General features: G+C 36.3%; 1 protein-coding gene across 4 annotated transcripts in view; it reads right to left on the reverse strand.

Moving 5' to 3' along the window:
• KLF8 (KLF transcription factor 8) overlaps positions 1-18655 on the reverse strand; it is a 358727-nt gene that overhangs the window by 23543 nt on the left and 316529 nt on the right. For all 4 annotated transcript variants that reach the window (XM_067023452.1, XM_067023451.1, XM_067023453.1 and 1 more), the window contains 3 exons: positions 11686-12250; positions 8949-9054; positions 8193-8332 (listed from right to left, as the gene is read on the reverse strand). In XM_067023452.1, coding sequence (XP_066879553.1) covers positions 8193-8332; positions 8949-9054; positions 11686-12250 — 811 coding nt within the window. The remainder of the gene's footprint in view (positions 1-8192; positions 8333-8948; positions 9055-11685; positions 12251-18655) is intronic.

An 18655-nucleotide genomic window follows, 5' to 3' on the forward strand; every position in this document is an offset into this window, starting at 1 on the left:
TATATTCAAAGTGTTGAAAGGGAAAAAAACCCTGCGACCTATGATACTCTACCCAGCAAGATTATCATTCAGAATCAGAGATATAAAGAACTTCTCAGACAAGAAAAAACTAAAAGAGTTCATCAACACTAAATCTACCATAAAAGAAATGTTAAAGGGTCTTCTCTAAGTGGAAAAGAAGTAAGAATCTATTGTAAAGGAAAACTTCCACCAGGAAAGGCAAATATATAGTAAGGATTGAAGATCAACCAATTAAGTAAGCCAGTACAAAGATTAAAAAAACAACAAATTATAAAAGCAACTATAACTACATAAACAGTTAAGAGATAACCATGAAGATGCAAAATATGACATCAAAAAACCCGAAATGTCAGGGAGGGAAGTAAAATATGCAGATTTTTTAGAATGTGTTTGAACTTAAATGACTATGAGTTTAAAAGAGTAGATATAGTTATAGATCAACATATATGAACCCCATGCTAACCACAAATCAAAAACCTATGTTAGAGACCCAAAAAATAAAAATAAGGGAATACAATAATACTTCTTAAAAAAATCATCAAAATACAAGGGAAGAAAAACAGAAGAAGTGAACAGAGAAGAACTACAAAAACAAACAGAAAACAAGTAATAAAATGGGAATAAGTACATACCTATCAATAACTACTTCAGATATCAATGGACTAAATGCTCCAATAAAAAAATATGGTGACTGAATACCATAACAAGACCCATGTGTATGCTGCTTACAAGAGACTCACTTCAGAGTTAAACACACACACACAGACGGAAACTGAGGGGTTGGAAAAAGATACTTCATACAAATGGAATAAATATGAAAGTAGAGGTAGCAATACTCAAAGACAAAATAGACTTTAAAACAAAGGCCATAACCAAAGACAAACAGAGGCACTACATAATGATAAAGGAATCAATACAAGTAGATGATATTTTGTTAACATATAAGAACCCAATATGGGAGCACCTAAATACATAAAACAAAATGACAATAATTCAGTAATAGTAGGGGACTTTAACTCTCCACTTATAGCAATTGACAGACCATTTGTACAGAAAATCAATGAGGCAACAGTGGTCTTAAATGACACAGTAGTCCAGTTGGACTTAATAGATATCTATAGGACATTTGATCACAAAACAGCAAATTACACATTTTTTTCAAGTGCACATGGAACGTTCTCCAGGATAGATCACATGCTAGGCCACAAAAGAAGCCTCAATAAATTTAAAAGGATAGAAATAATATCATGTACTTTTTCCCAACAACAATGGTATAAAATTAGAAATCAATTACAAGAAGAAAAATGGGAAAAGCACAAACACATGGAGACCAAACAACTGGCTTCTACAAAAACGAATGGTTCAATGAAGAAATCAAGGAGGATATCAGAAATTACCTCCAGGTAAATGAAAATGGAAACACAACTTTCCAAAATCTATGGGATTCAGCAAAAGCAGTTCTAAGAGGGAAGTTTTGTCAACACAGGTCTACCAGAAGAAACAAGAAAAATCTCAAAAAAACAATCTAAACTTCCATCTAAAGGAATTAGAAAAAGATGAACAAAGAAATCCCAAAGTCAGAAGAAGAAAGGAAATCATAAAGATCAGTGAGGAAATAAATAACATGGAGACCAAACATAAACAAAAACAAAACAATAGAAATAAATGGTCAATGAAACTAAGACCTAGTTTTTTTGAGAAGATAAACAAAACTGATCAATCTTTAGTCAGGCTCATCAAAAAGAAAAGAGAGAGGATACAAATAAACAAAACAAATGAAAGAGGAGGAAATAACAATGAATTACACAGAGATACAAAAAATTAAAAGAGAAAACTATCAACAGTTATATGTCAACAAAATGGAAAACCTAGAAGAAATGGACAAATTTCTAGAAACATACAACCTTCCGAAACTGAACTAGAAAGCAATAGACAACCTAGTCAGACTGATCACTAGTAGTGAAATTAAATTTGTTACCAATAAAACAAACAAAAAAATTCCCAGAAAACAAAAGTTCAAGGTCTGTTGGATTCAAAGGGCAATTCTACCAAAAATTTAAAGAAGAGTTAGAGTTGCCCTGGTGGTGCAGTGGTTAAGAATCTGCCTGCCAACGTAGGGGGCATGGGTTCGAGCCCTGGTCTGGGAAGATCCCATATGTCATAGAGCAACTAAGCCCATGTACCACAACTACTCAGCCTGCACTCTAGAGCCCATGAGCCACAACTCCTAAGCCCATGTGCTACAACTACTGAAGCCCATGTGCCTAGAGCCCATGCTCTGCAACAAGAGAAACCACTACAATGAGAAGCCTGTGCACCACAATGAAGAGTAGCCCCTGCTCACTGCAACTAGAGAAAACCCGCACACAAGCAATGAAGACCCAATGCAGCCAAAAATAAAATAAGTAAAATAAATTTTAAAAAATAAGGAAGAGTTAATACCTATTCTTCTCAAGACATACAAAGAAATTATAGAGGATGGAGTATTCCCAAATTCATTATATGAGGCCACCATTACCCTGATACCAAAACCAGAAAAAGAAACTATAAACTGAAAATTATGCACCAATATCTCTGATGAATATAGATGTAAAAATCCTGAACAAAATATTAGCAAAACGAATTCAACAGTACATAAAAAGGATCTATGATCAAGTGCGACTTATTCCAGGGTTGCAAGAATGGTTCAATATTTGCAAATCAATCAAAACAGATTAACAAAAAGAAGAATAAAAATCATGAGATCATCTCAATAAGCACTGAAGAAGCACTTGACAAAATTAAGCATCTATTTATAATAAAAACTCTCAAAAAGTGAGCATAGAGGGAATATACCTCACCATAGTAAAGGCAAGCCTACAGTTAACATCATACTCAATGATGAAAAGATGAAAGCTTTTTCTCTAATACAGTGGTCCCCAACCTTTTTGGCACCAGGGACCAGTTTCATGGAAGACAATTTTTCCAGGGACTGGGGTGGTGGAGATGGTTTCAGGATGATTCAAGTGCATTACATTTATTGTGCACTTTATTTCTATTACTATAACATTGTAATATATAATGAAATAATTATACAACTCACCATAATGCAGAATCAGTAGGAGCCCTGAGCTTGTTTTCACTTGCCACTCATTGATAGGGTTTTGACATGAGTCTGCAAGCAATTGATTTATTATGGTCTCTGTGCAGTCATACCATTCTGCTAAAGATAATCTGTATTTACAGCCACTCCCCAGCACTAGCATCATTGCCTCAGCTCCACCTCAGATCATCAGGCATTAGATTCTCATAAGGAGTGTGCAGCCTAGATCCCTCATATGCACAGTTCACAGTAGGGTTCATGTTTCTATGAGACTCTAAGGCCACCACTGATCTGACAGGAGGAGGAGCTCAGGCAGTAATGCGAGTGATGGGGAGCAGCTGTAAATACAGATGAAGCTTCACTCACTTGCCCACCGCTTGCCTCCTGCTGTGCAGCTTGGTTCCTAACAGGCCACAGACCAGTACCAGTCAGTGGCCCAGAGGTGGGGACCCCTGCTCTAATACAAAGAACAAGACTAGGATGACCATTATTGCCACTTTTACTCAACATAGTATTGGAAATTCATGTTAGAGAAGTTAAGCAAGAAAAAGAAGTAAAAGGCATCCAAATTGGAAGGGAGGAAGTAAAACTGTCACTATTTGCAGATGACATAGAAAACCTGAGGTTTATACCAAAAAGTTATTAGAACTGATAAAGGATTTCAGTAAAGTTACAGGATACAAGATTAATAAACAGAAATCTGTAGATTTTCTATACACTAATAATGAACTAGAAGAAATGTAAATTAAGGAAACCATCCCATTTACAATCACATCAAAAAGAATAAAATACCTAGGAATAAACAACCGAGGAGATGAAAGACCTATGCTCTAAAACTCTAAAACATTGATAAAGAAATTTGAAAATAATACAAAAAAATAGAAAGATATTCTATGTTCTTGGATTTGAATAATTAATATTTTAAAAATATCCATACCACCCAAAGCAATCTACAGGTTTAATGCAATCCCTATCCAAATACCCATGGCATTTTTCACCAATCTAGAACTAGTAATCCTAAAATTTATATGGAACCTCAAAAGACCCTGAATAGCAAAAGCAATCATCAGAAAAAAAGAACAAAACTGAAAGTGTCATGCTCCCTGAATTTAGATTATACTACAAAGCTATAGTAATCCAAACAGATTGGTACTGGCACAGAAACAGACACATATATCAGTGGAACAGAACAGAGAGCACAGAAATTAACCAATATACATATAGCCAATTAATCTATGACAAAGGACACAAAAATGTACAATGAGGAAAAGACAGTCTCTTCAGTAAGTGGTTCTGGGAAAACTGGACAGTTACATATAAAAGAATGAAATAAAGCATTTTATAACACCATATAAAAAATAAAATCAAAATGTATTAAAGACCTAAATTTAATACCATAAACCATAAAACCTCTAGAAGAAAGCATAAGGGGGACACTCTTTGACATAATTTATAGCAATATTTTTTTTTGATCTGTCTCCCCAGGCAAAGGAAACAAAACAAAAATAAATTGATGGGACCTAATTAAACTTAGCAGCTTTTGCACAGCCAAGGAAACTATCTACAAAATGAAAAGGCAACCTACTTAATGGGAGAAAATATCTTCAAACAGTATGTCCAATAAGGTGTAAAATCATATATATATATATATATATATATATATATATATATATATATATATATATATATATATATATACAGCTCATGAAAACTTCATATAAAAAGAGAAGAACCTAATGAAAAAATGGGTAGAAGACCTGCAGAGACATTTTTCCGAAGACATACACATGGCCAACAGGCACATGAAAAAAATGCTCAACATCGCTAAACATCAGGGAAATGCAAATCAAAACCATAATGAGGTATCACCTCACACCTTTCAGAATGGCTAATATCAAAATGTCTACAAATAACAAATGTTGGATAAGATGTGGAGAAAAAAAAACCCTAGTACACTTTTGCTGGGAACGTAAATTGATGTAACTATTATGGAAAACAATATGGAGGTTTCTCAAAAAACAAAAATAGAACTACCATATGATCTAAGCAATTCCACTTCTGGGTATATATCTGAAGAAACTGAAAATGCTAGTTTGAAAAGACTAGTATTTTCAACGTTGGACTAGCACCCCAACGTTCATAGCAGCATTATTTACAATAACCAAAATATGGAAGCAACCTAAGTGTCCATCAACAGAAAAATAGATAGAGAAGTGTATATATACTCAATGAAATATTACTAGGCATAAAAAAGAATGAAATTCTGCCATTTGCAGCAGCTTGGATGGCCCTAAAGAGTATTATGTTTAGTGAAATAAGTCAAACAGAGAAAGACAAATACTTTATGGTATCACTTACATGTGGAATCTAAAAAATAATACAAATGAATGTATATGCAAAATAGAAACAGACTCACACATGTAGAACACAAACTTGTGGTTACCAAAGCAGGAAGGGAAGCGGGGAAGGGGTAAATTAGGAGAATGAGATTAAGAGATATAAACTACTATGTGTAAAATAGATAAGCAACAAGGATATATTGTATAGCACAGGAAATTATAGCCATTACCTTGTAATAATTTATAATGGAGTATAATCTGCAAAAATACTAAATCACTATGCTGTATACCTGAAAATGATATAATATTGTAAATCAACTATACATCAATAAAAAAGATGTGGTACACACACACACACACACACACACACAGTGGAATATTACTCAGCCATAAGAAAGAATAAAATCTTGCCATTTGAAACAAAGTGGATGGACCTGGACAGTATTATGCTTAGTGAAATAAGTCAGACAGAGAAAGACAAATATAAGTTTTCACTTACACATAGAATCTAAAAGAATAAAACAAATGAATAAATATAACAAAACAGAAAGAGAATCACAGATATAGAGGATAAACTAGTGATTACCAATGGGAAGAGGAATGGCGGGACAGGCATATAGGGGGAGGGGCAGATCAAAGTAGATGATTAATAGGTACAAACTACTATTTATAAAATAAATAAGATACAGGGATATATTGTACAGCACAGGGAATATAGTTAATATTTTATAATAACTTTAAGTGGACTATAATCTATAAGAAATATTGGATCAGTATGTTGTACACCAGAATTTAATACGTATTGTAAATCAAATATAATTTTTTTTAAAAATGTCAAACTCATTGAAACAGAGTATAGAATCTTGCTAGCCAGAGTTTGAGGTGGGGATATGGGGAAATGTTGGTCTGGGGTACAAATTTCAGTTCTGCAAGATAAATAAGTCCTAGAAATCTAATGTACAACAATGTGGCTGTAGTTAACAATATTGTGTACTTGAAATTTGCTAAGAGGATGTATCTTAGGTGTTCTTACGAGACACACACACATACACACAAGATAACTTTGTGAGGTGATGGACGGGTTAATCAGTTTGTTTGTGGTGAATATTTCAGAATGTATACATATCAAATCACCCATTTTTACATCTTAAGTATGAACAATTTTAATTTTCAACTATAAAGTTAGAGGAGAAAAAGAATAAATTAAGACAGAAAGCCTAACTGTGTGGAAGTGAGACTGGAATTGAAAGGATACAAATAATAGCTCACATTTATTGAGAGTTTACTATATGTCAGACAGTATTCTAAGTGTTTAAACTATTAATATTCCCAGATAAGGAAACTGAGGCAAAGAAAGGTGAAGTAACTTCAGCTAATGAGTGATAGACTGGAATGTCAAATTCAGGCAGTGTAGTTTCACAGTGTATGCTCTTGGCTATTATGTTTACATCCTCAATAAAAGAGCTATTTGAAGAAAGAAATAATAGAACTTTAGAAACACATAACTGGGGGCAGAGAGAATGTTTAAAATCAATCATTAATTTTGAGCTTGAGTGAATGGGTGATGTTGTTATTAAAAACTGGGGCTTAACTGTATATTAAATGGAAATTGTTGCATCTGTACTTTCTGCTTTGCATGATTGTAAGCTCAAAGGAGATGAAGGGCTGCATTGCATACTCGAGGTGGTATCCAGATAAGCCACAGCCTCATAGCTCTCTGCTGAGAATATCTACCAGAGACAAGGATATCACTCTTTGGAACCCCTCGCAATGTACCCCAATCTTTAGAGTGCAATAAAGCAGGCATTTCTTCAGCAGTCTCAGTTCCAAAGAACCTGTAGAATACCAGTAATAGAAAAAAAGTATACCCAGGTTGCATACCAAGGTTGGGTTCTATACAAACTATAATACAGTATATGTTAATAAGAAAAGAGGTCCCCTTCCTAGTCCAGGGCGTCCAAATCTCATTTTTGAGCTGGAGATGATTGGGGATGAGGAGTCTTCAAGGATAAGGTACAAACTGATGACTGAAAAGTTATTTCTGGCCCATAGGCAGGTTTCTTTGAATCTATGTTGTTATAAAATTTGTTTGATTACATACCAACATTCAAAATCTAAGATGTTTCATATAAAAATCGTGATTGTTTTTAATTTGGGAGATTTGGTAATACTTATTTGGAGTTGAGTGATAGTACTCCTTCAGATGGGGCAGTTTGCTCACTCCCCTAGCTCCTGCCCTCAGCCACCATGTCTGCTTTACTTGTTCTTTCTAATGTCCACCTTTCATTTCTAATGAGAACAAAGATATGTTATAGGTTGTTAAATGATGTTTAGCTCCAAAATCCTGCTTTAATTTCACTGTACTTTTCAATACTCAATAAAACTTGTGGGTTTCTGGTAGCAAGGGATGGAGTCTTATCTGCCTTAATCTTCTTATAAATGTTATGACTTCCCAATTAGAAAGACCTACCGGTGCTCAATGGGAATGATAACTATTCAGAAGACACCAGGTTTAGTGTTTTCTTAGGCTGGTTTCATGAAAGCTACCATAGAGTAGAAACAAGACATAGGGGTAAAAGCCATGAATGGAACCTGTGCCCATGAGTATAAATAGATCAACCTTTGTTTCAAGACTTTCTTCTCTTCCTGTCTCTCAGAGACTGTATGTGTGTGTGTGTGTGTGTGTGTGTGTGTGTGTGTGTGTGTGTGTGTGTGTGTGTGTGTTGGGGGTAGGGTGGAGATGGGCAGACCTGTATGGATTCTTCGGTGGGCTTTCAGGTGAGAGCTTTTGGTGTACACTTTGCTGCATCCCGCAAAATCACACTGATGAATCCGTCTTCTCTTCAAGTCAAGGGATTCTTCTCCCTGCATTTGGCTCATTGCTGCTGGTCTGAGCAAAGAAAGAGAGATAAGGCCAAATAGTGATTTTAAGGTGGAGGCTAAATAAATGGACTTACATATAATGGGATCACCTCATACATGCATTTAATTTATGCAAATTTAATACCCCCCCCCCACAATTGAAATAGCTCAAGCAATTCCCTCAACTAAGCCATTCTGCTCAGTAAATTCAGGTCCCAGAAGATGGTAATGTTTCTTTGGGTGGTTTCTGTTCCCAAGCAGTATGAGAATTTCACTCTAATAAGCTTCATTCTTAGGTTTAAAGAAATGTATTTTTCATCCAACATGGTTGCTAAAACACAAGCTAATGATAAGGTTGCTTTAAACTTACAGAGAGAAACAGAATGCAACTGTACTTTATAAGAAATTTGTAAATTTTCCAAGGGTAAAAATTGATGATCTACAATTAAAACATTACTGAGTCATAACATCCATGTCCATGCACATGTGTGCATACAAGCTCATACCTTCGCTGAAAAGGCAGTTTACTTATATTTTGTTGTCCTTGAATTCTTACTATTGTGTCTGAGAATTTGTTCCACTTTTACCACAGACACACACATATATACACAGTGACAGACCTGAAATAAAGATAAAGTACTTACTCTTGTACCTGAATACCCTGTAAGGCTGAGGATCCACTCTCAATTGTACTCTCCTCACTGTCACTTGGGATCTCCAGTGGAGACATGGAGGTGGGGTCAACTTTAACTAAAAGCAAAGAAAAGGAGCAGTGTGGGCTACAAATGTATGAGCCTCTAATCATTTTCAGGATTCCCAATTTGGCCCACAATGAAAAGTAGCAGCAAGATAGAGAAATAAAGAAAAAGCAAAGATGGAAGAAGTATATTTGTATGGAAGGAAGAGAAGAGCATTAAAAATTTTAGAAGAGCAGGATAAAGAAATTCCTTTGAGGGAAGGGTAGTGTGGAGCATTCTCACTAGAATGAGCTTCTCTAGGATAGTGAGTAAGATAAGATAGTGGGTTTCTCAAGGATAAGGTCTGGGTATGATTCAACTCCCTATCTCCAGGACCCAAGACAGTGTCTGTTGAAAAGTCAGGTTCAATTTTTATTTGTTGAATCAAACTCTAAGTAGTTACATGGCTGTCCTCTGATCAATGCCTAGGCTCATGCCAGAGGTGAGAACATCCCCTTTGGCTTTTGTGTTCCTTAATGGAAACAAGTCATAGAGATGAGGCATATAATGAGTGTCTAGTAGGTGCCTGATACCTGTTAGCGTCCTTCCCTTCCACCTATGTTGGCAGAAGCCCTTAAATATTTATTGTCAACCAATGGTGTTTCTGACGCCTAACAAAACTCAGTCAGATGGTAAGACATCTCCTGGATCTAGTGAAAGCTTCAAAATTGTTATATAGAAGAAACTTCAGGGTGGTAATAAAGTTGGGGATGGGGAGTATTTGGCTAGCACAGTCACCTCCATACATTGTGTATCATTCACTAAAATGTTTTAAGCATATATCTGTTCTGTGTCTCTGCATGCACACGTGTGTGTTTATGATATAAATGTACTAGCATCCTAAAATTTTGTGTACATTATGAAAAATAAACAAAATAACATGTAAAGGGCGAGACCATATAAATAGAAGTTTTGATGCTTTCTTTTTGTGCTCCAAATACTTTGTGTAATACCCCCTTTGACCCCCACCAAGGTGTAAGCATACCATTTGGAGACCACTGTGCTAATTGTCTTAGCTTGAAACTACATTGAACACTTTGACACTTTATTCCGTTTATTTAAAATGGTTCTGATGAACTGATGGATATTATAGTGGGGGGGAATTCAAATCCCATCAAACCATCCCTTGGTATTACCACTGCCTTGATATCAGCAAATTCTCACACAAAGAATTTTATTTTCCCATTTCCTGTTTTGTTTGGCTCTCTCCCTATATGAAAGTTGATAATTGTATTTTAAATAACCCCCTCATGGGATCTCAAAAACAAGATTGTTATGAATACTTATCATTACCACAATTAACCACTAATCGATAACGGCATTTTTATTCAAAAGATCACAGAGGAGTCTCAGCAACTTGATGCTTAGTATGTCATTCTCCTACATTTAGTGATGGAAAGATCACAAGGCATTGAATTTCAAAGGTAGAAAACTCTTAGAAAGATTTTTTTTACACTGAGCTGAAATCTGGTTCCTAGTCATTTCCACCCGCATATCCCCACCCCTTGGTCTTTTTAATTCATGCTAAACATTTATCAGCTCCTTTCTGACATGGGTTTTAGTCCTCTCACCATCTTAATCTTTCTCCTCTGATTATACTTCAATTTCCCAACATCCTTCCTAAAGCTGAACGTCCAAAACTGGTTGTAATTCTATAGATGTGGTGAAGGTAAATATCTTGAACCACTTCAAGAAGCCATATAATTTTCTTTCATCATTCTCTATTACAAACTAGATATGTCTCTAGGAGGGGAACTGGGTGGCTGGGGGACAGTGGTGAAAGGGAGATAAACATACCTTTCTGAATTCTGAACTCATTTTAAAAATAAGTAAAAGGTAAGATTACAGCATATGAACTGTCTCCTCGAAAAATTTTCAAGTTTGTTCATCACATTATTTGTTGCAAGACAACTACTATCTACCACTGTGCTCTCTGGAGATTCACAAAGAAAAATAAGATGGAGTCTTGTCCTCTAGCAATTTACAATTCATTTGGGAAGAATGCCCATACATTTGTGATACAGGCATGTAAAAAGTAACATGGAAGGTGATAGATGCCAAATGAGGTGGAACACCGGAAAGATGGCAAAATTTCAAAGAAGACTATTTTACCTGTAAGGAAGAGAAAAGGTACAGTACTGAGAGAGGCTGGGAGATAAGGCTGGCTATGTATGTAGGGCTAGAAACATTCTCAACTTTTCTACCAAAGCATTCCTAATGGCATAGAAGACTAAACACATCTTGGAAAGTCCCAGTGTAGGTGATTTAGTAGCTTAAAACTAGGTTTGAAGTTCATGTTTTAAAATATTATTCAAATATTATATTTTTCTCTTTAATAAAATCATATTTTACAAATATAAAATGTTTTAAATTACTTACTGTCAAATAATATAGAGGTTCCAGGAAGATACATAGTATTTCACTCAAAGATATGTATACCCCAGTTTGAGAAATATGGGCTAAATGAAAAAGGTTCTTTGTACACTTGTAAGCATCAAAGAGACATGATAAAAACAGTATTTATGTAAAATTGCTCTTAAAGCTGTATGCAATAATAATTGGAAAAGAAATAGGAGATAGGATATTCAAAAAGGGAATAGATGAAGGAAGGTAAGGTCCAGCAAAGGGGCAGATTGATGCTCACCTGATCCAGCATTTTTGCCATCTCCTCCAATGAGTGGGACTGTAATGGCTGCAGGGCTCCCATCTGCAGGCAAAGTAGTATACACCATGGGCAGCGACTGCACCATCACTGGGATGGCCTTCAGGCTACCCATCTTATTTGGCAGATTGACTGAGGGGATGGTGTGAATCACATGTAAGATCTGCTGGCCACCAGTGCCCTGAGAGGAGGCCAGGATAGAGCCTGGAGTCAGAACAGTAGGGATGTTTGCTGAAGTGCCTGTGTCTGATGTTGAAGTGGATACTACAAGAGTCTGGGAAGCAGACTGTGGCTTGGGAGGACGTATTGGAGCTTGAAGCATACTGGCAGGCTGAAGAGGAGACTTTGGCTTGTGAAAGGAGAGGTCAACTGGTTCCACCTGGGGCAGGTTGAAATCATTAGCCAGAAGTTCTTCTGGGGGCTCAATCTTGATGTCATTTAACAGTGCTGGGTTCTCCATGGGGTTGGCATCCAGGAGTGGTGGAGATGTCATATTACCTCTGTCTGCTGCCTTAAGAGAATCTCTAATTTTAACAGGGCCAGTGACCTAAAATAAATACATAAACAAATGAGAGGTGCAAACAGTGAGTGTTAGTACACTGAAGAAGGGAGATGTGAGCAATGAAAGAAAGGAATTTCTATTCTGTTGTCATGGACAGAATATACAGGGAGTTGAGAAAAATGAGGCAAGAGGAAAAAGTAAAACAAGAGTAAAGAGGAAAAAAGGGGGAAACTTTATTGAGTACCAGCATCAGGCACTGTATAAGGCAATTGATACAAATTATTTCATTTAAACTTTACAATAATTCTGCAAGATTAATTAGAATCAACACATCTGAGTATCCACTATTAGTACTGTTAAGCCCAGTGAGGGCACAAATGAATAAGGTATAGCCACGAAGTACATACTAACATACCAACTACAATGATAGAATAACATGAGTAGCTTATAAGTCATACCATGATAAGTGATGCAGCAGATATACCAGCAAGGTATTTTAGGAAAAGAAAAGGGAGTGATTCATTCTGTCTAGAAGATCAAGGAAGGTTTCAAGGAGGAAGTGATATTTCACATGAGTCTTAGGAATTAACAGAAGTTCTGTAAGAAGAGAAAGGGTAAAAAAAAATTCCATCTATAGAGACATAGCAACAGACAATATGCTTAGAGAATAATGATGCAGTACAGTCAGTTGTATTAAATGCAAAATCTATCTGTGCAACTTTTAAATTTAAAAATACTAATTAAGGGACTTCCCTGGTGGCCCAGTGGTTAAAACTCTGTGCTTCCAATGCAGGGGGCACAGGTTTGATTCCCGGTCAGGGAACTAAGATCCCACATGCCTCGTGGCCAAAAAATAAATACTAATTAAATGATCACTTTATAGGTAATATATAAAATAACATAAAACATCAACCTAATTACATTTTTTCTGAGTTCCATGAATTCAAAGATCAAGGATATCCCCAATTAAAAAATGGGTAGAAGGGAACAATCATCAACAAGAAGACATTGGAACTCACCAAAAAAGATACCCCACTTCCAAAGACAAAGGAGAAACCCCAGTGAGACAATAGGAGGGGCACAATCACAATAAAATCAAATCCCATAGTTGCTGGATGGGTGACTAACAAGCCAGAGAACATTTATACCACAGAAGTACACCCACTGGAATGGAGGTTCTGAGCCCCACGTCAGGCTTCCCAACCTGAGGGTCTGGTAAGAGGAGGAGGACTTCCTAGAGAATCAGACTTTGAAGGCTAGTAGGATTTGATTGCAGGACTTCGACAGGACTAGGGAAAAGAGAGACTCCACTCTTGGAGGGCACACATGGTGTGGTGTGTGCATTGGGACCCAAACGAGGGAGCAGTGACCCCATGCGAGACTGAATCAGACCTGCCTGCTGGTGTTGGAGGGTCTCCTGCAGAGGCAGGGGTGGCTGTGTCTCATTGTGAGGACAAGGACACTGGTAGTAGAAGTTCTGGGAAGTATTCCCAGGGTGTGAACCCTCACAGAGTCCTCCATTAGACCCACCAAACAGTCCGGGTAGGCTCCAGTGTTGGGTTGCCTAAGCCCAAACCACTAACAGGGAGGGAACCCAGCTCCACCCATCAGTAGACAAGTAGGATAAAGTTTTACTGAGCTCTACCTACCAGAGAAATAGCCAGCTCTACCCACCACCAGTCCCTTCCATCAGGAAACTTGCACAAGCCTCTGAGATACCCTCATCCACCAGAGAGCAGACAGTGGAAGCAAAAAAACTACAGTCCTGCAGCCTGTGGAACAAAAACCACATTCACAGAAAGATAGACAAAATGAAAAGGCAGAGGACTATGTACCAGATGAAGGAACAATATAAAACCCCAGAAAAACAACTCAATGAAGTGGAGATAGGCAACCTTCCAGAAAAAGAATTCAGAATAATGATAGAGAAGATGATCCAGGACTGCCGATAAAGATGGAGGCAAAGATAGAGAAGATGCAAGAAATGTTTAACGAAGAATTAAAGAACAAATAAACAGAGATGAACAATACAATAACTGAAATGAAAAATACACTAGAAAGAATCAATAGGAGGATAACTGAGGCAGAAGAATGGATAATTGACCTGGAAGAGAGAATGGAGGAATTCACTGCTGTGAAACAGAATAAAGAAAAAAGAATGAAAAGAAATGAAGACAGCCTAAGAGACCTCTGGGACAACATAAAATGTAACAACATTTGCATTATAGGGGTCCCATAAGGAGAAGAGAGAGAGAAGGACCTGAGAAAATATTTGAAGAGATAATAGTCAAAAACTTCCCTAATGTGGGAAGGAAATATGCACCCAAGTCCAGGAAGTGCACAGAGTCCCATACAGGATAAACCCAAGGAGAAACAGGTTGAGACACATAGTAATCAAATTCGCAAAAATTAAAGACAAAGAAAAATTATTGCAAGCAGCAAGGGAAAAATGACAAATAACATACAAGGTAGCTTCTATGAGGTTAACATACAAGGGAACTCCCATAAGGTTAGCAGATGATTTCTCAGTGGAAACTCTACAAGCCAGAGGGAATGGCATGACACATTTAAAGTGAAGAAAGGGAAGAACCTACAACCAAGATTACTCTACCTGGCAAGGATCTCATTCAGATTTGATGGAGAAATCAAAAGCTTTACAGACAAGCAAAAACTAAGAGAATTCAGCACCACCAAACCAGCTCTACAAAAAATGCTAAAGGAACTTCTCTAAGTGGGAAAAACAAGAGAAGAAAATGACGTACAAAAAACCAACCCCAAACAATTAACAAAATGGTAATAGGAACATACTTATAGATAATTACCTTAAACGTGAATGGATTAAATGCTCCAACCAAAAGACACAGGCTCGTTGAATGGATACAAAAACAAGACACATATATATGCTGTCTACCAGAGACCCACTTCAGACCTAGGCACACATACAGAATGAAAGTGAGGGGATGGAAAAAGATATTCCATGGAAATATCAACAGAAACCAGGAGTAGCAATTCTCATATCAGACAAAATAGACTTTAAAGTAAAGAATGTTACAAGAGAAAAGGAAGGACACTACATAATGATCAAGGGAGCACTCCAAGAAGATATAACAATTATGAATATATATGCACCCAATATAGGAGCACATCAATACATAAGGCAACTGCTAAAAGCTATCAAAAAGGAAATTGACAATAACATAATAGTGGGTGACGTTAACACCTCACTAACAGCAATGGACAGATCATCCAAACAGAAAATTAATAAGTTAACATAAGCTTTAAATGACACATAGACTTGATAGATTTAATTGATATTTATAGGACATTCCACCCCAAAACAGCAGATTACACTTTCTTCTCAAGTGCGCATGGAACATTCTCCAGGATAGATCACACCTTGGGTCACACATGAAGCCTCAGTAAATTTAAGAAAATTGAAATCATATCAAGCATCTTTTCTGACCACAAGTCTATGAGATTAGAAATCAGTTACAGGAAAAAAAAACATAAAAAACACAAACACATGGAGGCTGAACAATATGTTACTAAATAACCAAGAGATCACTGAAGAAATCAAAGAGGAAATCAAAAAATACCTAGAGACAACTGATAACAAAAACACGACGATCCAAAACCTATGGGATGCAGCAAAAGCAGTTCTAAGAGGGAAGTTTATAGCAATACAAGCCTACCTCAAGAAACAAGAAAAATCTCAAATAAACAACCTAAACTTAAATCTAAAGGAACTAGAGAGAGAAGAACAAACAAAACCCAAAGTTAGCAGAAGGAAAGAAATCATAAGGATCAGAGCAGAAATAAATGAAATAGAAACAAAGAAAACAATAACAAAGATCAATAAAAATAAAAGTTGGTTCTTTGAGAAGATAAACAAAATTGATAAACCATTAGTCAGACTCATCAAGAAAAAGAGGAAGAGGCCTCAAATCAATAAAATTAGAAATGAAAATAGGAGAAGTTACAACAGACACCACAGAAATACTACAAGTAAATCTATGCCAATAAAATGGACAACCTGGAAGAAATGGACAAATTCTTAGAATGGTATAACCTTCCAAGACTGAACCAGGAAGAAATAGAAAATATGAATAGACCAATGACAAGCAATGAAATTGAACCTGTGATTAAAAATCTTCCAACAAACAGAACTCCAGGACCAGATGGCTTCACAGGTGAATTCTATCAAACATTTAGAGGAGAGCTAACACCTTCTTTCTCAAACTCGTCCAAAAAATTGCAGAGGAAGGAACACTCCCAAACTCATTCTATGAGGCCACCATCACCCTGATACCAAAACCAGACAAAGATACTACAAAAAAAGAAAATTACAGACCAATATCACTGATGAATGTACATGCAAAAATCCTCAACAAAATACTCACAAACAGAATCCAACAACACATTAAAAGGATAATACACCATGATCAAGTGAGATTTATCCCAGGGATGCAAGGATTCTTCAATATACACAAATCAATCAATGTGATACACCATATTAACAAACTGAAGAAGAAAAGCCATATGATCATCTCAATAGATACAGAAAAAGCTTTTGACCAAATACAATACCCATTTATGATAAAAACTCTCTGGAAAGTGGGCATAGAGGGAAATTACCTCTACATAATAAAGGCCATATACAACAAACCCACAGCAAAGATCATTTTCAATGATGAAAATCTGAAAGCATTTCCTGTAAGGTCAGGAACAAGACAAGGATGCCCACTCTCACCACTATTATTCAACATAGTTTTGGAAGTCCTAGCCATGGCAATCAGAGAAGAAATAGAAATAAAAGGAATACAAATTGGAAAAGAAGAAGTAAAACTGTCACTCTTTGCAGATGACATGATACTATACATAGAGAATCCTAAAGATGCCACCAGTAAACTCATAGAGGTAATCAATGAATTTGGTAAAGTTTCAGGATACAAAATTAATGAAAAGAAGTCTCTTGCATTCCTATACACTAATGGTGAAAAATCTGAAAGAGAAATTAAGGAAACACTCCCATTTACCATTGCAACAAAAAGAATAAAATACCTAAGAATAAACCTACCTAGGGAGACAAAAAACCTGTATGCAGAAAACTATAAGACATGGATGAAAGAAATTAAAGATGATACAAAGAGATGGAGTGATATACCATGTTCTTGGATTGGAAGAATCAGTATTGTGAAAATGACTATACTACCCAAAGCAATCTATAGATTCTATGCAATCCCTATCAAACTACCAATGGCATTTTTTACAGAACTAGGACAAAAAAGTCTTAAAATATTTATGGATATACAATAGACCCCGAATAGCCAAAGCAGTCTTGAGGGAAAAAAAACGGAGCTGGAGGAATCAGATTCCCTGACTTCAGACTATACTACAAAGCTACAGTAATCAAGACAATATGGTACTGGCAAAAAAAACAGAAACATAGATCAATGGAACAGGATAGAAGGCCCAGAGATAAACCCACGCACCTATAGTCAACTAATCTATGACAAAGGAGGCAAAGATATACAATGGAGAAAAGACAGTCTCTTCAATAAGTGATGCTAGGAAAACTGGACAGCTACATGTAAAAGAATGAAATTAGAACACTCCCTAACACCATACACAAAAATTAACTCAAAATGGATTACAGACCTAAATTTAAGACTGGACACTATAAAACTGTTAGAAGGAAATATAAGAAGAACACTCTGACATAAATCACAGCAAGATCTCTTTTGATCCACATCCTAGAGTAATGGAAATAAAACCAAACATAAACAAATGGGACCTAATGAAACTTAAAATCTGTTGCAAAGCTAAGGAAACTACAAACAAGATGAAAAGACAACCCTCAGAATTGGAGAAAACATTTGCCAATAAATCAATGGACAAAGGATTAATCTGCAAAATATATGAACAGCTCATGCAGCTCAATATTAAGAAAAACAAACAAACCAATCCAAAAATGGGCAGAAGTCCTAAATAGACATTTCTCCAAAGAAGACATACAGATGACCAAGAAACACATGAAAACCTGCTCAACATCACTAATTATTAGAGAAATGCAAATCAAAACTACAATGAGGTATCACCTCACACCAGTTAGAATGGGCATCATGAGAAAATCTACAAACAACAAATTCTGGAGAGGGTGTGGAGAAAAGGGAACCCTCTTGCACTGTTGGTAGGAATGTAAATTGATACAGCCACTATTGAGAACAGTATGGAGGTTCCTTAAAAAACTAAAACTAAAAAAACGTCCCAAAATAAAAAATACAACTAAAACTATAATTGCCATATGATCCAGCAATCCCAGTACTGGACATATACCCTGATTAAACCATAATTCAAAAAGACACATACACTCCAATGTTCATTGCAGCACTATTTACAATAGGCAGGTCATGGAAGCAACATAAATGCCCATCGACAGACGAATGGATA

The sequence above is a fragment of the Kogia breviceps genome, chromosome X (genome assembly GCF_026419965.1).
Source record: "Kogia breviceps isolate mKogBre1 chromosome X, mKogBre1 haplotype 1, whole genome shotgun sequence".
In the NCBI taxonomy this organism is placed as follows: Eukaryota; Metazoa; Chordata; class Mammalia; order Artiodactyla; family Physeteridae; genus Kogia; species Kogia breviceps.